General features: G+C 45.6%; 1 protein-coding gene across 1 annotated transcript in view; it reads left to right on the top strand.

Annotated features, from left to right (window-relative positions):
* LOC105494253 (coiled-coil domain containing 62) overlaps positions 1–25,780 on the top strand; it is a 57,077-nt gene that overhangs the window by 16,058 nt on the left and 15,239 nt on the right. Inside the window, 4 exon segments of the mRNA XM_011762549.3 lie at positions 5,324–5,412; positions 6,404–6,519; positions 9,387–10,112; positions 15,648–15,792. Coding sequence (XP_011760851.3) covers positions 5,324–5,412; positions 6,404–6,519; positions 9,387–10,112; positions 15,648–15,792 — 1,076 coding nt within the window.

The raw sequence follows: 25,780 nt of genomic DNA, 5'->3' as shown, positions 1-25,780 counted from the left end.
TTTTTAGTAGGGACAGGGTTTCACCATATTGGGCAGGCTGGTCTTGAACTCTGGCCTCAGGTAATCCGCCCGCCTCGGCCTCCCAAAGTGCTGGGATTACAGGCGGGAGCCATCGCGCCCGGCCTTTTTGTTTGTTTTTAACACCCTTTGCGGGATCAGTGAGGACCAAGCAGCAAATGTTAATGCTGCCATCCCGTTCCCAGTCACTGTTTCCTCTTCTGCAAAATGAGCTACTCTCCCTTCCAGCTTGAGCGTGTGACTCTGCTTCTCACTAAAAATATAACATAGATGCTGTTTGACTTACAGGGTTACATTCTGATAAACCCCTCATAAGTCAAAAATGCATTTAATGAAGCCAACCTACCCACTGGCATAGCTCAGCCTAGCCTGCCGTAAACATGCACAGAACACTCACATTAGCCTGCGGTTGGACAAAATCATCTCACACAAAGGCTGTTTTATAATAAAGTATTGAATATATCATGTAATTTACTGAACATGAAAAACAGAATGGTTGTATGGGTGCTAAGTAGGGGTTTTTTATGAATGTGTACCCCTAGAAAAAGGGGGACTGAGGGTAGGTATCAGTAGACCAGAAAGTGTTCATATGATTTTCTCTTTGGAACTTTACCTCTAAATCAATGACTTTCCTAACACAAACCACTGAAAAGAAAGCCCAAAAGAATCATCTTGGCTGGTAGGGATGTAAACAAGCTCTCTGTGTCAGCCATTCTCAGTTGGGAGTGGAGAAGGAGGCCTTCACCAGTGGAAACTCTGAGATACTGGGAGTAGGTAAGGAATATGGCAGGGAATGGAATGCAGTTTGTCTATAAATTAATGGGAAAAAAAAATTAAAGACAAGGTCTCACTCTGTCTCCTGGGTTGGAGTGCAGTGGTGTAATCACAGCTCACTGCAGCCTCCAACTCCTGTACTCAAGGAATCCTCCCGCCTTGGCCTTCTAAGTAGCCTGGCTGAATTTTTAATTTTTTTGCAGAGAAGGGTCTCACTATGTTGCCCAGGCTGGCCTCTAGCTCCTGGGATCAAGTGATCCTCTTGCCTCGGCCTCCCAAAGTGCTGGGATTACAGGTGTGAGCCACCATGCCTGGCCTAAGGAGTTTTAAGTAAAATGGAATTCTTAATATTAATCTCTTGTGATTAAAGATGGGGGGAAGTGTGGTATTCTGCCACTAGAGGTCACTATTTTCACCATTTCTAGGATTGCTGCATCTACAAGTAATGATAACCCGTTATGCTACTAAAGATATCACATATTTGTAGCTTTACAGTTGCATTGAAACAGTCCTGGCCGGGCGCGGTGGCTCAAGCCTGTAATCCCAGCACTTTGGGAGGCCGAGATGGGCGGATCACGAGGTCAGGAGATCGAGACCATCCTGGCTAATATGGTGAAACCCCGTCTCTACTAAAAATACAAAAAACTAGCCGGGCGAGGTGGTGGGCGCCTGTAGTCCCAGCTACTCGGGAGGCTGAGGCAGGAGAATGGCGTAAACCCGGGAGGCGGAGCTTGCAGTGAGCTGAGATACGGCCACTGCACTCCAGCCTGGGCGACAAAGCGAGACTCCGTCTCAAAAGAAAAAAAAAAAAAAAAGAAACAGTCCTTGGACCAGCATTTGTATGCCAGGTGCCCTGCAGTATGCTCAGACGCTCACAGGCCCACAGAATTTAGTACTATACAAATGCTATGCATAAAATGCTATGGGAGGTCAAAGGAAGGAACAAAGCTTAAAGGATACGTTAGCCTCTTTTCTTTTTGATTAATCACTTTTTACCCATGCACTCTACTATGTACTACTAAATAAAATACATGGAATTTGTTAGCTAATATTATAATAACTTGATTTTGTGAAATATTTTTATCATATCCTAAGCAGATTTCTTTACCCAGGCTGGAGTGCAGTGGTACAATCACAGCTCACTGCAACCTCAAACTCTGAGGCTCAAGTGATCCTCCCACCTCAGCCTCCCAAGTAGGCAGGACCACAGGCACATGCCATCACACATGCCTAATTTTTAAATTTTTTGTACGGATGAGGTTCCACTAAGTTGCCCAGTCTGGACTGGAACTGCTGGGCTCAAGCGATCCTCCTACCTCTGCTTCCCAAAGTGTTGGGATTACAGGCATGAGCCACCATGCCTGGCATCCTAAATTGATTCTTTAAACATCTTCTCTACTGAAGACAATCTCACACCATTGTCTGAAAACAATTTTTGTATATTTTGTTCTTCTTTTTCAAAATATAGACAATTGGTGGATTTGCATGTTTTAATTATAAAAGTGAACAAAGCCTAAAAAGAATTTATTTATTTATTTTGTAGACACAGGATCTTGCTCTGTTGCCCAGGCTGGAGTGCAGTGGTGCAATCATAGCTCACTGCAGCCTCGACTGTCTGGGTTCAAGTGATCCTGCCACCTCAGCCTCCCGAGTAGCTGGGACTACAGGCATGTGTCATCACACCTAGCTAATTTTATTTTATTTTATTTTTTTATTTTTAGTAGAGGAAGGGTCTCACTATGTTGCCCAGGCTGCTAGTCTTGAACTCCTAGCCTCAGATAATCCTCCTGCCTTGGCCTCCCAAAGTACTAAGGTTATAGGCATGAGCCATCTTGCTTGGCCTAAGCCCAAAAAAGAATTTTTAAAGGTATAACATGATAATATACTGTCAAGTGCTATGGCTAAATATTACCATGTTTTTTTGTTTTCGTTTTTGTTTTTTTGGAGATGGAGTCTTGCTCTGTCACCTAGGCTGGAGTGTAGTGGCACAATCTTGTCTTACTTCAACTTCCGCCTCCTGGGTTCAAGCAATTCTTATGCCTCAGCCTCCAGAGTAGCTGGGACTGGAGGTGCACGCTACCACACCTGGCTAACTTTTTGTACTTTAGTAGAGATGCAGTTTAATTGTGTTGCCCAGTCTGGTCTCGAACTCCTGAGCTCAGACAATCCACCCACCTCGGCCTCCCAGAGTGTTAGGATTACAGGTGTGAACCACCGCACCCACTCAGATGTTACCACGTTTTATTTGAAGTTGGAATATGTCTTAAAGTTTTTTTTTCCTCTTGCTGACAATGCAGTTTGTGTTTTTTTTAAAAACTTTTTTTTTCCTCTTGCTGACAATGCAGTTTGTTTATTTGTTTGTTTGTTTTGAGACAGAGTCTAGCTCTCTGTCGCCCAGGCTGGAGTGCAGTGGCGCGTTCTCGCCTCACTGAAAGCTCAGCCTCCTGGGTTCACGCCATTCTCCTGCCTCATCTTCCCGAGTAGCTGGGACTACAGGCACCTGCCACCATGCCCAGCTAATTTTTTGTATTTTTTAATAGAGACAGGGTTTCACTGTGTTAGCCAGGATGGTCTCGCTCTCCTGACCTCGTGATCTGCCTGCCTTGGCCTCCCAAAGTGCTGGAATTACAGGCGTGTTCTTTACATAGGCTGAGAGAACAAAACATGTCTTGTTTGTACATAAGTAGGAGTAAGGAGTTTGCAAAGGGAACAATGATACTAGTTTACATTTCTGTGGGTCCTGACAGTCCTGTAGGTGAGCTCTTGTAGACTGAGTGTCTGCCTCAGGTCTTCCAGGCAGAGTCTTGATCAGAATTCAGCAGGTTCCAGGCATCTAAGGCCCTTCCCATTGTTGTTGTTGTTTTTTTTTTTTTAAGACGAAGTCTCGCTCTGTCGCCCAGGCTGGAGTGCAGTGGCGCAATCTCCAGTCACTGCAAGCTCCGCCTCCTGGGTTCACGCCATTCTCCTGCCTCAGCCTCCCATGTAGCTGGGACTACAGGCACCCGCCACCGCGCCTGGCTAATTTTTGTATTTTTAGTAGAGACGGGGTTTCACCGTGTTAGCCAGGGTGGTCTCGATCTCCTGACCTCGTGATCCACCCGTCTCAGCCTCCCAAAGTGCTGGGATTACAGGCGTGGGCCCCGTTGTTTTATCTTAGGCTGCTTGTTCAGGCAGATAGCAGCAGAGAGTTCCTTACCTCTTTGTTTTCTGTGGCCAACTTGTGAAAATAGACCCAATCCACTCTGATCTCTCAGCTAAACCCAGCAGTGGAGAAAACTATCTGAACTAGGGAAACATTTATATTTACAGTGGCATTGCCTCTTATGCAAAAGTAGATTATTCTAAAATCAGAGATTAAGGCAACATTCAAATATATATATATATATATTTTTTTTTTTTCTTTTTCTTTGACCACCTGCCCTCCCCCACCACCCCCCAACAACCCCACCAGCCAACATTCAGATATATTTAAAATTACTCTGAGGGCCAGATAAAGTAGTTGGCTTTTGTTTAGGGACCGTGCTGTATGCAAAACAAGTATCTTTTTTATTTTTTTTTTAAGAGACAGTGTCTTGCTGTGTTGGCTCAGGCTGGTCTTAAACTCCTGGGCTCAAGCAGTCTTCCCACCTCAGCCTCCAAAGTAGCTGCGATTATAACAAAACAGGTTTATTTAAACATTAGGAGTACACCCTGCTTGGATGCTGTTAACATGAGAGGCGTGTGGAATTGAGACCCGCTGAGTCAGATGCACTATGGATATCCCTTCCACTGTTAAAATGTCTCGGTTTTGGCCAGGCACAGTGGCTCATGCCTGTAATCCCAGCATTTTGGGAGGCCGAGGCGGGCAGATCCCATGAGGCCAGGAGTTGGAGACCAACCTGGCTAACGTGGTGAAACCCAGGAGTTCAAGATCAGCCTGGGCAACATAGCGAGACCCCATCTCTGTTTTTAAAAATATTTATCTTCTAAAATTTAAAAATAAATAATTAAAGTAATATGTATTAAGTATAGAAATTTGGAAATCACCCTCATTCTATCACCCACAAAAGGAAAGACAAATAATCCCTGAATCTACAAATCACTTCTTTTTTTTTTTTTTTTTTTTTTTTTTTTTTTTTTTTTGAGACAAAGTGCTTACTCCATCATCCAGGCTGGAGTGCAGTGGTGCAGTCTCTGCTCACTGCAACCTCCACCTCCCAGGTTCAAATGATTTTCCTGCCTCAGCCTCCCAAGTGACCGGGACCACAGGCATGCACCACCACACCTGGCTAAATTTATATTTTTAGTAGAGATGGGGTTTTGCCATGTTGGCCAGGCTAGTCTCGAACTCCTGACCTCAAGTGATCCACCCACCTCTGCCTCCCAAAGTGCTGCAATTACAGGTGCGAGCCACTTCGTTCAGCCCATTCTGCTGTTTTTAAGTTCAGGAACAACAACAAAAATGTCAGCTGAGCATTGAATTGTTGGAAATGGAGAGATTTGTGTTGATACAGCTGATGAAAAATGTTTAATAATACTTGTTCTTATATAGTAGAGAGAGAAAAGAGGAAAGATGAATTGCTTAATATTGCGAAGTCAAAGCAAGAACGCACAAATTCAGAACTGCACAATCTGAGACAGGTATGTCCCCAATCATCCTTCTCTATCACATAAGAAATGTTTGTAAACAAATAGCAAATTAGAAAAAAGTGGCCGGGCGCGGTGGCTCACGCCTGTAATCCCAGCACTTTGGGAGGCCGAGGCGGGCGGATCACAAGGTCAGGAGATCGAGACCACGGTGAAACCCCGTCTCTACTAAAAATACAAAAAAAAAACTAGCCGGGCGCGGTTGTGGGCGCCTGTAGTCCCAGCTACTCGGGAGGCTGAGGCAGGAGAATGGCGTGAACCCGGGAGGCGGAGCTTGTAGTGAGCCGAGATCCGGCCACTGCACTCCAGCCTGGGCGGCAGAGCGAGACTCCGTCTCAAAAAAAAAAAAAAAAAAAAGAAAAAAGTATGCCTGTCGATTTTGTTTAATTGGTGTTTTGGAACCCTAACTACATTAGTTGTATATCATGTTTATTTATTTTTATTTTATTTTATTTTTTTGAGACAGAGTCTCACACTGTCGCCCGGCCTGGGGTGCAATGGCCTGATCTTGGCTCACTGCAACCTCCGCACCCCAGGTACAAGTGATCCTCATGCCTCAGCCTCCCAAGTAGCTGGGATTACATGTGCCCACCACCAGGCCAACTAATTTTTTATATTTTTAGTAGAGACAGGGTTTTACTATATTGACCAGGCTGGTCTTGAACTCCTGACCTCATGATCCACCCACCTCAGCCTCCCAAAGTGCTGGGATTACAGGTGTGAGCCACTGAGCCCAGCCTGTGTATCATGTTTAGTACAGCAGATAGGGTCTTGCTTGTGGTGATCAAAGGCAGGGAGCCCAGCTATCCTAGCAAATCTTAGTGCTAACAAAGGAAAATTAAAAGCAGACATATTTAGCATATTTCCCTAGTAACTATCTGATCTGTTTTAGGGTTTATGAACTGTTTCAGGGAAACTGCCAAATTGTTGGTTCAGTTTAGTTTTGTTATTACATTTCATATTGATTTATCAATATCCATGACAGATTTATGTAAAACAACAGAGTGATCTGCAGTTTCTTAATTTCAATGTGGAAAATTCTCAGGAATTAATACAGATGTATGACTCAAAGATGGAGGACTCAAAGGCCCTGGACTCCAGGTAATCTCAGCAAGATGCAATTAATATGATCTTGTATTATATTCCATCAGTCAGTATTGACTGTGCACTTACTATTGGCCAGTACTGACTACTATTCCCCATATGGTAGGAAATAAATGTGGCCGGGTGCGGTGCCTCACACCTGTAATCCCAGCACTTTGGGAGGCCAAGGCAGGTGGGTCACCTGAGGTCAGGAGTTTGAGACCAGCCTGACCAACATGGTGAAATCCCATCTCTACTAAAAATACAAACATTAGCCAGGCATAGTGGCTCATGCCTGTAGTCCCAGCTACTCGGGAGACTGAGGCACGAGAATCACTTAAACCCCAGAGGTGGAGGTTGCAGTGAGCCAAGATCGCGCCATCATACTCCAGCCTGGGTGACAAGAGCCAAACTCCGTCTCAAAAAATAAATAAATAGGCCTGGCGCGGTGGCTCATGCCTGTAATCCCAGCACTTTGGGAGGCTGAGGCGGGTGGATCACGAGGTCAGGAGATCAAGACCATCTTGGCTAACACGATGAAACCCCGTCCGTACTAAAAATAGAAAAAAATTAGCCGGGCGTGGTGGCACGCACCTGTAGTCCTAGCTATTTGGCAGGCTGAGGCAGGAGAATTGCTGGAACCTGGGAGGCAGAGGTTGCAGCGAGCTGAGATCACGCCACTGCACTCCAGCCTCGGAGACAGAGTGAGGCTCCATCTGAAAATAAATAAATAAATAAATAAATAAATAAATAAATAAATAAAATGTGTGTGAGCTAATAATGACTTTCATAATCCTCAGTTGTAGGAAGACCTGATCTAAGAATTTTAGGCATGATCCTGATTTAGCCACTGGATAGAAGTGAATATGTTTAACCTGATTTGCCCTTCTGTTGTGCAGAAGGCTTTGAGCTAGAGTAGACACTACAGAGATGAATCATTCGTTCATCCATCCATCCATCCACCCATCCATCCATCCATCCAGCATTCAGTGTTTAGACACTAGGCTAGGACTTGGGCACATGTAGGTATATAGGACATGGCACTCGCCCAAAAGAAGTAATGCCAAGGAATGCATTGATCGCTGAGTAAGAGCCCCACTCCACCGAGGGTGATCTGTGCCCTTAACTGGATTTTCCTGCTTGCGTCATTAATAGGAAATATCTTCCCTTCCCTACAACAAGCAGTGTGGGAATTAAATTGGTTTCTGTAAAATTAAAATATAAACATATAAAGTGTGGTTTAATTTAACAGGCATATAAGTGTACCACAGCTCAACTTAGTCTACTTTTCTAAGCCAAAATGTTACAAGGAGTCTTTGAAAGGGAGAGGGATTAGGGAAGCTCCCCATGACTGTTTGGAACCATGGAGGCCGGACTGGGTTGCAGCAGCGACTTTTCCTGGGAGAATGGAGTTGAGAGCAGCAGGGCTTAGTAGTTGCAGCACTGCCGCGATCGCCCTAGGTGTGTGGCGTGTGCCGTGTGCCGTGTGTCTGGGGCCGCCCTGCTTTCTGCTGTACTTGCTGCACTTTCCTTTGGGGCTCTCTGCGGGGGGTTGTGGCCTGTGGCTCTGAGTCCTAGCTGCTGCCACTGCCACCAGACTACCTCAGAGTTCTCTTGCAGGCAGAAGCCTCTAACATACTGGCTCTTTCTCCTTTTTCCTTTTTTTGAGATGGGGTCTTGCTCTGTTGCCCAAGCTGGCATGCAGTGGTACAACCTTAGCTCACTGCAACTTCCACCTCCTGGGTTCAAGCGATCCTCTCACCGCAGCCTTCCAAGTGAGTAGCTGGGCCCACAGGGGTGCGCCACCATGCCCAGCTACTTATTTTTTTTCGTATTTTTTGTAGATATGGGGTTTCGTTGTGTTGCCAAGGCTATCTTTCTCCTTTTTGACCTTCATTGCCTCTGGGAGGTACTAGATGAGTTGAGGTTATTCCTTAAAAGCTTAAAATGGGCTGGGCACCATGGCTTACACCTATAATCGCAGTGCCTTTGGAAGCTAAGGCAGAAGGATTGCTTGAGGCCAGGAGTTCAAGAGCAGCCTAGGCAATATAGCAAGACCCTGTCTCTACCAAAAAAAAAATTTTTTTTTTTTTTTTTTGAGATTCGCTCTTGTCACCCAGGCTGAAGGATTGCTTGACCCTGCAACATAGCAAGGATTGCTTGACCCTTGCAACATAGCAAGACCCTGTCTCTACCAAAAAAAAAATTTTTTTTTTTAGTTTCGCTCTTGTCACCCAGGCTGGAGTGCAATAGCACTATCTTGGCTCACCACAACCTCCGCCTCCCAGGTTCAAGCAATTCTCTTGCCTCAGCCTCCTAAGTAGCTGGGAATACAGGCATGTTCCACCACGCCTGGCTAATTTTTGTATATTTAGTAGAGACAGGGTTTCTCCATGTGGGTCAGGCTGGTCTCAAACTCCTGACCTCAGGTGATCCACCCACCTCAACCTCCCAAAGTGCTGGGATTACAGGCATGAGCCACTACGCCCAGCCTCAAAAAAAAATTTTTTAAGCATAAAATAGTTTATGGCATTATGGAAAGAGAGAATTGTATTTCCTAGGTATCAGAATGATACAGATTAGAATACCTGAATACAAGTGACATGAAAAATTTTAAAGGAAGATTTATTAAAAGATTTTGTCACATTTCTGTAGGATTCTTTTTGCTCATGTAGACAGCGCAATAAGAGGTGAGGATGGAAAAGGGAATGTGGGCTTGGTGGTCAGAAAGGCTTCCTGGAGAAGGTTGGGCTAGAATTGGGCTCTGAGGTTCAGACAAATGAGTCTCATTGGGACTTAGCTCTACTGAGTTTTGGGTGAAATGTTTAGAATGATAGTATCAAGTATATCTTATAACCTCAATTTTTCTTATAATGCCACCATAGCAGAGACATGTGTTTATCAGACCTTGAAAATAACCACCCAAAAGTCGATATTAAGAGGGAAAAAAATCAGAAGTCACTGTTTAAGGACCAGAAATTTGAAGCCATGTTGGTTCAGCAAAATAGGTCAGACAAGAGCTCTTGTGATGAATGCAAAGAGAAGAAACGACAGATCAATACTGCGTTTGGGGAGAAAAGTGTAATTACGCTGTCATCCATATTTACCAAAGACTTAGTAGAGAAACACAAGTCTTGGTCGCTGGGAGGAAAAACCCAGATTGAACCTGAAAACAAAATTACATTGTGCAAGATCCATGCAAAATCACTAAAATGTCATGGCACTGGGGTTCAGAACGAAGAAAAACAACCCTCAGAAATGCCCGCTTTATCTGATGAGAAGCAGTGGCACGATGTCAGTGTTTACCTGGGCCTGACCAACTGCCCAAGTTCAAAACAGCCAGAAAAGCTGGATGTAGAGTGTCAAAATCAGATGGAAAGGTCCGAAATCTCATGCTGCCAGAAAAATGAAGCCTGTCTGGGCGAAAGTGGCATGTGTGACTCCAAGTGCTGCCACCCGAGTAACTTCATAATTGAAGCCCCAGGCCACATGTCTGATGTGGAGTGGATGAGTATTTTCAAGCCTTCCAAAATGCAGAGAATTGTCCGCCTCAAATCTGGGTGCACGTGTTCAGAAAGCTTCCGTGGGACACAACGTGACTTCCCAGCAAGGTGAGTAACATTCACGTCTGTAAACACCCGTGGAGCACACATGCCAATATTTAGAAATACAACGGGTGAGAGAAGCCACGCCATACCTACTGTTAATCCAGAAGCCGTGTTTGCTAACAGAGATCTTCCTTAGGACCAATGGTTCCCTCTTTTCGTCACAGCATGGACTGTTGAGTCTTTAATTATAGAGGCTCTGTTAGATTCCAGGGACGCGTTTATACCAAGGACGGCTTCTGAGGCAAAGGTTTTGTTTAACAACAAAAGCAGTTGTTATGACTTGGGCAAGTATGTTTTATTAAAAAGCAAACGGGTGGATCGCTGCACAGAGTGGAATGCCGCCCTAGAGCATTCCTTGCCCCAGAAGCCATTCTGAATTGACACGCTGACCATTTCTGGTCCAGATGGCATATAACCTAGACACCACATAAAAATTTCTCTTGATGCATTGTGGTGGCTTATGCCTGTAATTCTAGCACGTTGGGAGGCCAAGGCAGGAGGGTCACATGAAGCCAGGAGTTTGAGACCAGCATGGGCAATATAGCGAGACCCTATCTCTACCCTTTTTTTTTTTTTTGGAGATGGAGTCTAGCTTTGTCGCCCAGGCTGGAATGCAGTGGCGCAATCTTGGCTCACTGAGACCTCTGCCTCCTGAGTTCAAGCCATTCTCCTGCCCCAGCCTCCCAAGTAGCTGGGATTAAAGGCACACACCACCATGCCCAGCTAATTTTTGTATTTTTAGTAAAGATGGGGTCTCACCATATTGGCCAGGCTGGTCTCAAACTCCTGACTTCAAGTGATCCACCCACCTTGGCCTCCCAAATTGCTGTAATTACAGGCGTGAGCCACCATGCTTGGCCTCTACACATTTTTAAACAATTGTTTTTAAGTTAGCTGGGCATGGTGGTGTACACCTGTAGTCCCAGGATTGGGAGGCTGAGGCAGGAGGATCACTTGAGTCCAGGAATTTGAGACTAGCCTGGGTGACATAGTGAGGCTCCATCTCTACAAGAAAAAAAATTTTAATTTGCTGGGCATGAATGGCAAACACCTGTGGGAGGATCACTTGAACTCAGGAGTTTGACACGGCAGTGAGCTATGGTTGTGCCACTGCACTCCAGCTTGGGCAACAAAGTGAGACTATTCAAAAAAAAAAAAAATGTATCATCGCTCTTTTTTAAAAAATTGAGATGAGGTGATACTATCTTGCCCAGGCTGGTCTCGAACTTCTGGGCTTAAGCAATCTTTTCACCTGTGGGGATGACAGGTGTGAGCCACCACACCCGGCATCTCTCAGCTCTTATCCAGGGTCACTTAGTGTATTTACATATCCAGCCATGCCTGCCTTTGCGTTCATTCAGTTCGTATCTGTTTGAGACTTTACATCGCCCAAACTTTCTCAATTTTTCAAAATCGTTCAGGAAGGAGGATACTTGTATTGAACAAGCTGGTAAGTTATTGGCTTTTTTAAGAGAAGAAAATGGATTAGTTGTTAGCATATGCTGCCTTATTCAGGCTTGTCTTATTGTTAAAATAGCTAAATCTTGTGTGTGAGTGGCGTCATAATAATGTCTATTTTTAAATAAAGCATAGCTCTTTAATCTTAAATTACAGAAAGGATGAAGTTTCCATATTGAGAGGCGTATTTTTTTTTTTTTTTTTTTTTTTTTTTTTGAGACGGAGTCTCGCTGTGTCGCCCAGGCTGGAGTGCAGTGGCCGGATCTCAGCTCACTGCAAGCTCCGCCTCCCGGGTTTACGCCATTCTCCTGCCTCAGCCTCCCGAGTAGCTGGGACTACAGGCGCCCGCCACCTCGCCCGGCTAGTTTTTGTATTTTTTAGTAGAGACGGGGTTTCACCGTGTCAGCCAGGATGGTCTAGATCTCCTGACCTCGTGATCCGCCCGTCTCGGCCTCCCAAAGTGCTGGGATTACAGGCTTGAGCCACCGCGCCCGGCCTTTTTTTTTTTTTTTTTTTTGAGATGGAGTCTCGCTCTGCCACCCAGGCTGGAGTGCAGTGGCGCAATCTCGGCTCGCTGCAAGCTCCGCCTCCCGGGTTCACGCCATTCTCCTGCCTCAGCCTCCCGTGTAGCTGGGACTACAGGTGCCCGCCACCACGCCTGGCTAATTTTTTTGTATTTTTAGTAGAGACGAGGTTTCACCATGTTAACCAGGATGGTCTCGATCTTCTGACCTCGTGATCCGCCTGCCTCGGCCTCCCAAAGTGCTGGGATTACAGGCGTGAGCCACCGCGCCCGACCGAGAGGCGTATTTTAATCATTACATCGGCTTTTATAGGATTTTATGATTAAAATTTATTTCTAGTGCTTAATTATTTGGAGTGTCCTTTGGCTCTTTAATTTTATTTTGTTTATTTATTTCCTCTGGCCCTTTTAAAAACTTGAATTGTTTAAAGGTCATACAGATAGTCATTCTGCCAGTTGCGAATTATTTTAAAAAGTCGGTCGTCACGCTAAATGTCATCTATTCATATTTGGTCTTTAAAGATCTTTGGATAATTGCAAGTATCATGGCACAACTGCCTATTTTTCACTACTGAACAAGGACACCCATATATTAAGGGACAAGCTTATGTCAGATAGTTTTAAGAGCATAGAGGATTAAATTTAATGTACGAAATAAGTGCAAATTTACATTCAGAGTTTCTTTCAAGGCCCTTTTGACCTCACCGACTTAAAATGATTGAAGTGATTGGCCTGTTCCGCCAGCAGAGACGGATGCCAAGATATCACATGACAAATATGTGATTAAGTAGAAAGATAATTATGTTTTTCTATTTTTCCATAGATTATAAGAACTTGCTTACCTACTTGATTATCTAACTAAAATGTTCACATTTGTGCCAGCATTCCATTTGACAAACAGGTTTACCCATGCAGGGAGAAACCGGGGGCAGCCTGTTCTCACTTTGTTTTAGGTTACAGGGGAGGAAGCAGTTCTAGTGCCTCTGGTCTGTTCCAGAACAGCTTTTCTGTCAAAATCAGGCGGATCACCTGAGGTCAGGAGTTCGAGACCAGTCTGGCCAACATGGTGAAACCCTATCTCTACTAAAAATGCAAAAATGAGCCGGACATGGTGGCACACGCCTGTAGTCCCAGCTACTCGGGAGGCTGAGGCACAAGAATCGCTTGAACCCAGGAGACGGAGGTTGCAATGACTCAAGATTATGCCACTGCACTCCAGCCTGGGCAATAGAATGGGACTCAGTCTCAAAAAAAAAAAAGTTATTGGCCAGGTGAGGTGGCTCATGCCTGCAATCCCAACACTTAGGGAGGCCAAAGCAAGGAGGATCTCCTGAGTTCAGAAGTTCAAGGCCATAGTGGGCAACATAGTGAAACCCCATCTCTAATGATAACAAAAATAAATAAATAAACAAAGCCATTAACAAAAATCAATCTCAAAAACTGAAAACCTAAAATTTTCACAAGTATAACCTTATTCCGTGTTTTTTTTTTTCTTTTTTTTTTTTTCTTTTTAGAGATAGGGTCTCGCTGTCACCCAGGCTGGAGTGCAGTGTTATAGTGATAGCTCACTGCAGCCTCTAACTCCTGGGCTCAAGTGATCCCACCTCAGCCTCCCAAGTAGCTGGGACTACAGGCAGGAATTACTGCACTTGGCTCTTTTTTTTTTTTTTGAGATGAAGTTTTGCTCTTGTCCCCTAGGCTGGAGTGCAATGGCACGATCTTGGCTCACTGCAGCCTCTGCCTCCTGGGTTCAAGCGATTCTCCTGCCTCAGCCTCTCGAGTAGCTGAGATTACAGGCATGCGCCACCATGCCCGGCTGATTTTTGTATTTTTTTAGTAGAGGCGCAGTTTTACCATGTTGGCCAGGCTGGTCTCAAACTCCTGACCTCAGGTGATCCGCCCTTCTCAGCCTCCCAAAGTATGGGGATTACAGGTATGAGTCACTGCACCCAGCCGGCTTTTTTTTTTTTTTTTTTTTTTTTTTTTTTTTTAAGAATCAGTCTATTGGCCGGGCGCGGTGGCTCAAGCCTGTAATCCCAGCACTTTGGGAGGCCGAGACGGGTGGATCACGAGGTCAGGAGATCGAGACCATCCTGGCTAACACAGTGAAACCCCGTCTCCACTAAAAAATACAAAAAACGAGCCGGGCGAGGTGGCGGGCGCCTGTAGTCCCAGCTACTCGGGAGGCTGAGGCAGGAGAATGGCGTGAACCCGGGAGGCGGAGCTTGCAGTGAGCTGAGATCCGGCCACGGCACTCCAGCCTGGGCGACAGAGCGAGACTCCAACTCAAAAAAAAAAAAAAAAAAAAGAATCAGTCTATTTGGCCAGGTGCGGTGGCTCACGGCTGTAATCCCAGCACTTTGGGAGGCCAAGGCGGGTGGATCACGAGGTCAGGAGATTGAGACCATCCTGGCTAACACGGTGAAACCCCGTCTCTACTAAAAATACCAAAAAAATTAGCCGGGCGTAGTGGCGGGCGCCTGTAGTGCCAGCTACATGGGAAGCTGAGGCTGGAGAATGGCATGAACCTGGGAGGCGGAGCTTGCAGTGAGCCAAGATCCCGCCACTGCACTCCAACCTGGGTGACAGAGCCAGACTCTGTCTCAAAAAAAAAAAAAAAAAAAGAATTAGTCTATTTTAATTTTTTCCCCCCTTTTAGATGATCCTATCTCTAGAACGTTCAGTTCATTGTATTTTTAGGGGGACATTCTTTATTCTATAGTTACCTTTATCTAACAATTTTGTTTTCATTCTTTTTTTTTTTTTTTTTTTTGAGACAGAGTCTCGCTTCATTGCCAGGCTGGAGTGCAGTGGTGCAATCTCGGCTCTCTGCAACCTCCGCCTCCTGGGTTCAAGCAATTCTCATGCCTCAGCCTCCTGAGTAACTGGCATTACAGGCACGTGCCACCACACCCAGTTAATTTTTTATTTTTGAGGCAGTCTCGCTCTGTCGCCTAGGCTGGAGTGCAGTGGCATGATCTTGGCTCACTGCACGCTCTGCTTCCCGGGTTCACGCCATTCTCCTTCCAAGTAGCTTCAGCCTTCTGAATAGCTGGGACTAAGGTGCCTGCCACCATGCCCGCCTAATTTTTTGTATTTTTAGTAGAGACGGGGTTTCACCGTGTTAGGATGGTCTCGATCTCCTGACCTCGTGATCCGCCCACCTCGGCCTCCCAAAGTGCTGGGATTACAGGCATGAGCCACTGCGCCTGGCCACACCCAGCTAATGTTTATATTTTTAGTAGAGATGGGGTTTCACCATGTTGGCCAGGATGGTCCTGATCTCCTGACCTATGATCCACCCGGCTCAGCCTCCCAAAGTGCTGGGATTATAGGCGTGAGCTACTGTGCCCGGCCTTGTTTTCATTCTTATTTGCAAAAGGTGTGCATTAACTTATAATATTCTATTCCAATCTATAATGTTCTACTCAAACTTGCGCTGCTTCAATAACAAAAACACTTGTTTGTCCTTTTAAGATACTTTTAAAACTATAAGAGTGATCTATGTATGATATTGTTTTAAGATATCTGTTTTTGTTGGGTTTTCTTATTCATAGTGAGCTAATTGCCATCCAAGATTCCCACTCTTTGGGCTCTTCAAAATCTGCCTTGAGAGAGGATGAGACAGAGTCCTCTTCCGATAAAAAGAACTCGCCTAAGAGTTTGTTAATCTGCAAAGATGAACCAGCATTCAATGAAAAGGTTTGTATTTTGCTTAGAATTTCGCAGCTTACTCAAGTCAGACCTCTCACCAAAGGCTTTTAATGCTCCTCTAGCAACCACTGTTAGCGTGCTTATTTTGGCTATTCCTCCGTTTTGTTTTGTTTTTTTTTAATTCTAGGATTTTAAGATGCTTTTAAGGCAATCCTGTTATTTATTTTATTATTTTGTGTGTGTTTTGTTCTGTTTCTTTGAGACGGGGTACTCAGTCACCCAGGCTGTAGTGCAGTGGTACAATCATGGCTCCCTGCAGCCTCAACCTCCTGTGCTCAAGCAATCCTCCTGCCTCAGCCTCCCCAGTAGCTGCAACTACAGGCACATGCTACCACTCCCAGCTAATTTTCTTATTTTTTGTAGAGACAGGGTCTCAATTTGTTGCCCAGTCTGGTCTTGAACACTTGGGCTCAGTGATCTTCTTGCCTTGGCCTCCCAAAGTGCTGGGATTATACATGTGAACCGCCGTGCCGGGACTACTTTTTTTTCTTCCAAGAAAGATTGTTTGTTTGTTTGTTTACTTATTGGCAACTTGATACATGTGGGTTGTAAAAAAAAAAAAAAAAAAAAAAAAAAGGAAGAAAAGAAAAACAAACCACAAGAACAATACAGAAATGTACACCCAGAAGATATCACCCAACTACCTGGTCTCAGCTGCCCCTTCCGCCAAATACACAACCCCTGGCAGTGTCTAGAGAGACCCCAGGTGACACGTTGGTGGGCTTGCTTACAGATTTCTCTGTCTGCAGAGACATGCATACAGACTAATGTGTGGTAAATGGGATTTCATTACATAAGAAAATGTCTGGCCAGGTACCATGTCTCATGCCTGTAATCCCAACACTCTGGGGGACCAAGGTGGGAGGATCACTTAAGCCCAGGATCAGCATGGGCAACATAGCAAGACCCTGCCTCTATTTTTTATTTCAATAAAATTTTAAAAACATAAAAAAGGAAAACATCGCCAGGTGCAGTGGCTCATGCCTGTAATCCCAACACTTTGGGAGGCCGAGGTGGGCAGATCACCTGAGGTCAGGAGTTTGAGACCAGCCTGACCAACATGGTGAAACTCCATCTCTACTAAAATACAAAAATTAGCCGGGCATAGTGGAGGGCACCTGTAATCTCAGTTACTTGGGAGGCTGAGGTGGGAGAATGGCTTGAAACCAGGAGGTGGAGGTTGCAGTGAGCCGAGGTTGCGCCATTGCATTCCAGCCTGGCAACAGAGCGAGATTCTGTCTCAAAAAAAAAAACAAAAAAACAAAAACAAAAAAAAGGAAAACATCTAACATCTATGATTTACCAGGATACCAGGGTGGCAAATTGAAATCTTCATCCCACTAATGGGATTACAGGCATGAGGTGTTGCACTGGCCGGACATTGTCTTATATAATGAAATCCCATTTACCACACATTAGTCTGTATGTGACAGACTAATAGTGACACATTCATTACACCCAAACCCCTTTGGAATTCTTCCTCTGCCCTGTGCATCCCTCCCTGTTCCCAGACAACCACTGGTCTCTTTTCTGTAACACAGATTAGTTTGCATTTTCTAGAATTTTATATTAATGCGTTCAAACTTTTGTGTCCCTCTTGTTTCTTTCACTCAGTGTAATTATCTTGAGATTAACCTATGTGACTGTGTGTATAAATAATTCCTTTTTGTTGCTGAGAAGTATCCTATTGTGTGGATATATTAGGTTGGTGCAAAAGTAAATATGGTCTTTGTCATTAAAAGCAATGGCAGGCCGTTAAAAGTAATCCCAACACTTTGGGAGACTGAGGCAGGTGGATCACTTGAGGTCAGACGTTCCAGACCAGCCTGGCCAGCACAGTGAAACCCCCTGTCTACTAAAACCACAAAAATTAGCTTGGTGTGGTGGCGTGTGCCTGTAATCCCAGCTACTTGGGAGGCTGAGGCAGGAGAATTACTTAAACTCAGGAGGCGAGGGTTGCAGTGAGTCAAGATCATGCTACTGGACTCCAGCCTGGGTGACAGAGCGAGACTCAATCTCAAAAAAAAAAAGAAAAAAAAGAGTAATGGTAAAAACCACAAATACTTTTTTTTTTTTTTTTTTTTTTTTTGAGACGGAGTCTTGCTCTGTCACCCAGGCTGGAGTGCAGTGACGCGATCTCGGCTCACTGCAAGCTCTGCCGCCTCCCGGGTTCACGCCATTCTCCTGCCTCAGCCTCCCAAGAAGCTGGGACTACAGGCGCCTGCTGCCACGCCCGGCTAGTTTTTTTTGTATTTTTAGTAGAGATGGGGTTTTACCGTGTTCGCCAGGATGGTCTCAATCTCCTGACCTCGTGATCCACCTTGGCCTCCCAAAGTGCTGGGATTACAGGCGTGAGCCACCGCGCCCGGCCCGCAATTACTTCTGTACCAACCTATTACCACAGTGATTTAGCCATTCACTTGTGAATGGACATTTGGGTTGTTTCTGGTGTGCTGGGTAATACAAATAAAGCTGCTTGCATATTTATGTGTAAATAAGTCTTGGTATAGATACTTTTTTTTTCATTTATCTAGGAATGGAATGCTAGCTAGGTCATACGGTAGGTGTATATTTAACTTTTTCTTTCTTTTTTTTAGAGACAGGGTCTCGCTCTGTCACCCAAGCTGGAATGCAGTGGCGCAATCATGGCTTCCTGCGGTCTCAAACTCCTGGACTCAAGTAATCCTCCCACCGCAGCCTCCCAAGTAGCTGGGATTATAGGCATGAACCATTACGCCCAGCTCATTTTTAAATTTTTTGTGGAGACTGTTATGTTGCCCAGGGTGGTCTCAATCTCCTGACCTCAAGCAATCCTCCTGCCTCAGCCTCCCAAAGTGCTGGGGTATATTTAACATTTTAAGAAACTGCCGGCCGGGCGCGGTGGCTCAAGCCTGTGATCCCAGCACTTTGGGAGGCCGAGACAGGCGGATCACGAGGTCAGGAGATCGAGACCATCCTGGCTAACACGGTGAAACCCCGTCTCTACTAAGAAATACAAAAAATAGCCGGGCGAGGTGGCAGCGCCTGTAGTCCCAGCTACTCGGGAGGCTGAGGCCGGAGAATGGCGTGAACCCGGGAAGCGGAGCTTGCAGTGAGCTGAGATCCGGCCACTGCACTCCAGCCTGGGCTACAGAGCGAGACTCCGTCTCAAAAAAAAAAAAAAAAAAAAAGAAACTGCCGGATGTTTTCCAAAGTACCAGTGACATTCCCACCATCAGTGTATGACGGTCCCAGCTGCTCCAGATTCCAGTCAATACTTGCTATGATCCATTTTTAAATTCCAGACATTCTAATAGGTATGAAGTGGTATCTCAATGTGGTTTTAAGTCGCATTCCCCTAATGACTAACAATGTTGTGCATCTTTTCACACACTAAACCACCATATATTTATAGCTTTGTTTTCAACTGATAGAGAAGTTCTAACCAGTTATTCAATCCCAAAGAGACACTATTCTTTATGTCTGTGTAGAATATCCCTTCTTTAATTACTTCTCGAGATTTATTTCCTCTCTGCACCATGCTAATAAAACACTTATCAGGCCAGGCGTGGTGGCTCATGCCTGTAATCCCAGCACCTTGGGAGGCTGAGGCGGGTGGATCACCTGAGGTCGGGAGTTGAAGACCAGCCTGGCCAACATGGTGAAACCCCGTCTCTACTAAAAATACAAAAATTAGCCAGGTGTTATAGCTCATGCCTGTGGTCCCAGCCACTCAAGAGGTTGATGTGGAAGAATTGCTTGAGCCCGGGAGGCGGAGGCTGCAGCAAGCTGAGATTGTGCCATTGCACTTCAGCCTGGGCGACAGAGCCAGACCCTGTTTTAAAAAATAATAATAGGCCGGGCGTGGTGGCTCATGCCTATAATCCCAGCACTTTGGGAGGCCGAGGTGGGTGGATCACCTGAGGTCAGAAGTTCAAGACCAGCCTGGTCAACACGGTGAAACCCCGTCTTTACTAAATATACAAAAATTAGCCAGGCATGGTGGCAGGTGCCTGTAAACTCAGCTACTCAGGAGACTGAGGCAGGAGAATCGCTTGAACCCGGGAGGCAGAGGTTGCAGTGAGCCGAGATCACACCATTGCGCTTCAGCCTAGGCAACAAGAGCAAAACATCGTTCCAATAATAATAATCATCATAATAAATTTGTTGAGTTAATGTTTATTTCTCCTGTTCATCATTTGGAATCACATGGTAAACACATTTTGAATTCTCTTTTTAAAAAGGAGAGAAAAGGCCGGGCGTGGTGGCTCAAGCCTGTAATCCCAGCACTTTGGGAGGCCGAGACGGGCGGATCACGAGGTCAGGAGATCGAGACCAACCTGGCTAACATGGTGAAACCCCGTCTCTACTAAAAAATACAAAAAAACTAGCCGGGCGTGGTGGCGGGCGCCTGTAGTCCCAGCTACTCGGGAGGCTGAGGCAGGAGAATGGCGTAAACCCGGGAGGTGGAGCTTGCAGTGAGCTGAGATCCAGCCACTGCACTCCAGCCTGGGTGACAGAGCGAGACTCCGTCTCAAAAAAAAAAAAAAAAAAAAAAGGAGAAAAAAAAAAATTTTTTTTCTTTTTGAGGCAGAGTCTCACTCTTGTCACCAAGACTGGAGTGCAGTGGCATGATCTTGGCTCACTGCAACCTCCGCCTCCTGGATTCAAGCAATTCTCCACCTCAGACTCCCAAATAGCTGGGATTACAGGTGTGTGCCATCACACCCAGCTAATTTTTCTGTATTTTTAGTAGAGACAGAGTTTCACCATGTTGGCCAGGCTAGTCTTGAACTCCTAACCTCACATGATCCACCTGCCTCAGCCTCCCAAAGCATTAGGATTACAGGTGTGAGCCACCGCACCTGGCCATAGCCAGAGGGGATTTCACCATGTTGACCAGGCTGGTCTTGAACTTCTGACCTCAGGTGATCCACCCGCCTCAGCCTCCCAAGGTGCTGGGATTACAGGCATGAGCCACCACGCCTGGCCTGATAAGTGTTTTATTAGCATAGTGCAGAGAGGAGGTAAATCTCGAGAAGTAATTAAAGAAGGGATATTCTACACAGACATAAAGAATAGTGTCTCTTTGGGATTGAATAACTGGTTAGAACTTCTCTATCAGTTGAAAACAAAGCTATAAATATATGGTGGTTTAGTGTGTGAAAAGATGCACAACATTGTTAGTCATTAGGGGAATGCGACTTAAAACCACATTGAGATACCACTTCATACCTATTAGAATGTCTGGAATTTAAAAATGGATCATAGCAAGTATTGACTGGAATCTGGAGCAGCTGGGACCGTCATACACTGATGGTGGGAATGTCACTGGTACTTTGGAAAACATCTGGCAGTTTCTTAAAATGTTAAATATACCCCAGCACTTTGGGAGGCTGAGGCAGGAGGATTGCTTGAGGTCAGGAGTTTGAGACCACCCTGGGCAACATAACAAGACCCCGTCTCCACAAAAAATTTAAAAATGAGCTGGGTGTAATGGTTCATGCCTACGGTCCCAGCTACTTGGGAGGCTGCGGTGGGAGGATTACTTGAGTCCAGGAGTTTGAGACCGCAGGAAGCCATGATTGCGCCACTGCATTCCAGCTTGGGTGACAGAGCGAGACCCTGTCTCTAAAAAAAGAAAAAAAAAAGGTTAAATATACACCTACCGTATGACCTAGCTAGCATTCCATTCCTAGATAAACGGAAAAAAAATGTGTCTATACAGCCGGGTGCAGTGACTCACGCCTGTAATCCCAACACTTTGGGAAGCCAAGGCGGGTGGATCATGATGTCAGCAGTTCAAGACCAGCCTGACCAACATGGTGAAACCCCCATCTCTACTAAAAATACAAAAAAAAAAAAATTAGCTGGGCATGGTGGCGGTTACCTATAATCCCAGTGACTTGGGAGGCTGAGGCAGGAGAATCGCCTGAAACCGGAAGGCGGAGGTTGTAGTGAACTGAGATTGTGCGACTGCACTCTAGCCTGGTCAATAAGAGCAAAACTCCATCTCAGAAAAAATAAAATAAAATAAAATAAAATGTGTCTATACAAAGACTTACTATACATGAATATGCAAGCAGCTTTATTTGTATTACCCAGCACACCAGAAACAACCCAAATGTCCATTCACAAGTGAATGGCTAAATCACTGTGGTAATAGGTTAGTGCAAAAGTAATTGCGGTTTTTGCCATTCCTTTTTTTTTTTTTTTTTTTTTTGAGATTGAACCTTGCTCTCTCGCCCAGGCTGGAGTCCAGTAGCATGATCTTGGCTCTCTACAACCCCCGCCTCCCAGGTTTAAGCAATTCTCCTGCCTCAGCCTCCCGCGTAGCTGGGATTACAGGCACACGCCACCACACCAGGCTAATTTTTGTATTTTTAGTAGACGGGGATTGCACCATGCTGGCCAGGCTGGTCTGGAATGCCTGACCTCAAGTGATCTGCCTGCCTCAGTCTCCCAAAGTGTTGGGATTACTTTTAATGGCCTGCCATTGCTTTTAATGACAAAGACGATACTTACTTTTGCACCAACCTAATATATCCACACAATAGGATACCTCTCAGCAACAAAAAGGAATTATTTATACACATAGTCACATAGGTTAATCTCAAGATAATTACACTGAGTGAAAGAAACAAGGGGGACACAAAAGTTTGAACGCATTAATATAAAATTCTAGAATATGCAAATTAATCTGTGTTACAGAAAAGAGACAGTGGTTGTCTGGGAATAGGGAGGGAGGCACAGGGCAGAGGAATTCCAAAGGGGTTTGGGTGTAATGAATGTGTCACTATTCTTTGTGGTCATGGTTTCAGGGATGTATACATGTGTCAAAACTCATCAGAGTGTACATTTTAGTTGTATAGTTAGTTGTATGTCAGTTATACCTCAGTAAAACGGTTCAGTTTTTTTTTTTTTTTTTTGAGACGGAGTCTGGCTCTGTCGCCCAGGCTGGAGTGCTGTGGCTGGATCTCAGCTCACTGCAAGCTCTGCCTCCCGGGTTCCCGCCATTCTCCTGCCTCAGCCTCCCGAGTAGCTGGCACTACAGGCACCCGCCACCTCGCCCGGCTAGTTTTTTGTATTTTTTTTAGTAGAGACGGGGTTTCACCGTGTTAGCCAGGATGGTCTCGATCTCCTGACCTTGTGATCCGCCCGTCTCGGCCTCCCAAAGTGCTGGGATTACAGGCTTGAGCCACCGCGCCCGGCCTTTTTTTTTTTTTTTTTTTTTTTTTTGAGACAGAGTCTCGCTCTGTCGTCCGGGTTGGAGTGCAGTGGTGCAGTCTCGGCTCACTGCAAGCTCCGCCTCCCGGGTTCACGCCATTCTCCTGCCTCAGCCTCCCCTAGTGGCTGGGACTACTACAGACGCCCGCCACCACGCCCAGCTAATTTTTTTGTATTTTTAGTAGAGATGGGATTTCACCGCATTAGCCACAATGGTCTCCATCTCCTGACCTCATGATCTGCCCGCCTCAGCCTTCCAAAGTGCTGGGATAACAGGCGTGAGCCACCGTGCCCAGCCAAAGCTGTTGAATTTTTTAAGTTATAACTATGAGGGAAAATATTAGCTATTACCTTTTTTAGCTCTTGGAGACTCTTTTCCAATGTTTGCATCAGTTTTTCTGAGGCAGTACTTAACATTGCATGCCTACATTCCATATGTACACACAGATAAATTCAGCAGATGTTCGTTAAACATCTACATGTCAGGTCAGTAGTGATCATTGATGATAGAAATTAGAAATTAAGTTTTCTTTAAAAAAAAAAAAATCAGGTGGTGGCTCAAGCCTGTACTCCCAGCACTTTTGGAGGTCAAGGCAGGGGGATCACCTAAGGTTGGGAGATTGAGACCATCCGGCCGGGCGCGGTGGCTCAAGCCTGTAATCCCAGCACTTTGGGAGGCCGAGACGGGTGGATCACGAGGTCAGAAGATCGAGACCATCCTGGCTAACACGGTGAAACCCCGTCTCTACTAAAAAATACAAAAAACTAGCCGGGCGAGGTGGCGGGCGCCTGTAGTCCCAGCTACTCGGGAGGCTGAGGCAGGAGAATGGCGTGAACCCGGGAGGCGGGGCTTGCAGTGAGCTGAGATCCGGCCACTGCACTCCAGCCTGGGCGACAGAGCAAGACTCCGTCTCAAAAAAAAAAAAAAAAAAAAAAAAAAGAGATTGAGACCATCCTGGCCAGCATGGTGAAACCCCGTCTCTACTAAAACACAAAAAATTAGCTGGGCATGGTGGCGCATGCCTGTATCCCAGCTACTCGGGAGGCTGAGGCAGGGGAATCGCTTGAACCTGGGAGAAGTTTGCAGTGAGCCAAGATCACACCACTGCACTCCAGCCTGGCGACAGAACAAGGCTCCATCTCAAGAAATTAAAAAAAAAAAAAAAAAAAAATTCAGGGCCAGGTGCGGTGGCTCACGCCTATAATCCCAGTACTTTGGGAGGCCGAGGCGGGCAGATCATGAGGTCAGGAGATTGAGACAATCCTGGCCAACATGGTGAAATCCCATCTCTACTAAAAATACGAAAATCAGCTTGGCGTGTGGCGTGCACCTGTAGTCCCGGCTACTCGGGAGGCTGAAAGGCAGGAGAATCGCTTGAACCCGGGAGGTGGAGGTTGCAGTGAGCTGAGATCGCGCCACTGCAATCCAACCTGGCGACAGAGTGAGACTCCATCTCAAAAAAAAAAAAAAAAAAAAAATCAGTCTAGGCCCCTTCGAGAGCAGTTGGCAATGACTCATTTTCGTGCTAAACTTCAGATCCCAAAGTTGAAATTTAATAGGAATAAATGAAGGCACATACCCACATATTTTTCAAGGCTTATAAGCCTTTAATGTTGTCTTATTTTGCAAGTATTTTGACATGCTAAATACAGCCTTGACAAGTTGGTTGAGGAGAGTTAACTAATGTCTAGGATTCTTTTATCACATGGGTGTTACTTCATTAGCTGTAGCAAGTTCTGTTTAAGTCAAATTATTTAACTGAGTAGGTTCTAAGAAATAAAAGGGGTTGGGTGCAGTGGCTCATGCCTGTAATCCTAGCACTTTGGGAGTTCAAGGCAGGTGCATCACCGGAGGTCGGAAGTTCAAGACCACCCTGGCCAACATGGTGAAACCCCATCTCTACTAAACATACAAAATTAGCTGGGCGTGGTGGCGGGCACCTGTAGCCCCATCTACGTGGGAGGCTGAGGCAGGAGAATCACTTGAACCCAAGAGGTGGAGGTTGCAATGAGCTGAGGTCACACTATTGCACTCCAGCCTAGGCAACAAGAGCAAAACTCCATCTCAAAAAAAAAACAAAAGAGGCCGGGTGCGGTGGCTCACGCCTATAATCCCTGCACTTTGGGAGGCCGAGGCAGGTGGATCATGAGGTCAGGAGATCGAGACCATTCTGGCTAACACGGTGAAACCCCGTCTCTACTAAAAAATACAAAACAAAATTAGCTGGGCATGGTAATGGGCGCCTGTAGTACCAGCTACTCGGGATGCTGAGGCAGGAGAATGGCGTGAACCCGGGAGGCAGAGCTTGCAGTGAGCTGAAATCGCGCCACTGCACTCCAGCCTGGGCGACAGAGCAAGACTCCGTCTCAAAAAAAAAAAAAAGAAAGAAAGAAAGAAAAGGAATTAATTTAATTATTCTTATTTTACTATTTGATGTTCTGCTTTGCTTTGTAACACCTAAACCAAAGAAATATTCACAGGTGATCAGGTGTAGTGGCTAACACCTATAACCCTAGCACTTTGGGAGGCCAAGGCAGGAGGATGACTTGAGGCCAGGAGTTCAAGATCAGCCTGAGCAACATAACGAGATCCCACCTCTACCAAAAAAAAAAAAAAAAAAAAAAATTAGCTGGGTGTGGTTGCACACACGTATGGTCGCAGCTTTTCAGGAGGCTGAGGCAGGAGGATCACTTGAGCCCAGGAGCTTGAGGCAGTCAGTTGTGATCATGCCACTGCATTTCAGCCTGGGTGACAGAGGAAAAGAACAAA

Source organism: Macaca nemestrina, chromosome 10 (assembly GCF_043159975.1).
Source record: "Macaca nemestrina isolate mMacNem1 chromosome 10, mMacNem.hap1, whole genome shotgun sequence".
In the NCBI taxonomy this organism is placed as follows: Eukaryota; Metazoa; Chordata; class Mammalia; order Primates; family Cercopithecidae; genus Macaca; species Macaca nemestrina.
This window is presented reverse-complemented; position numbering and strand designations above follow the sequence as displayed.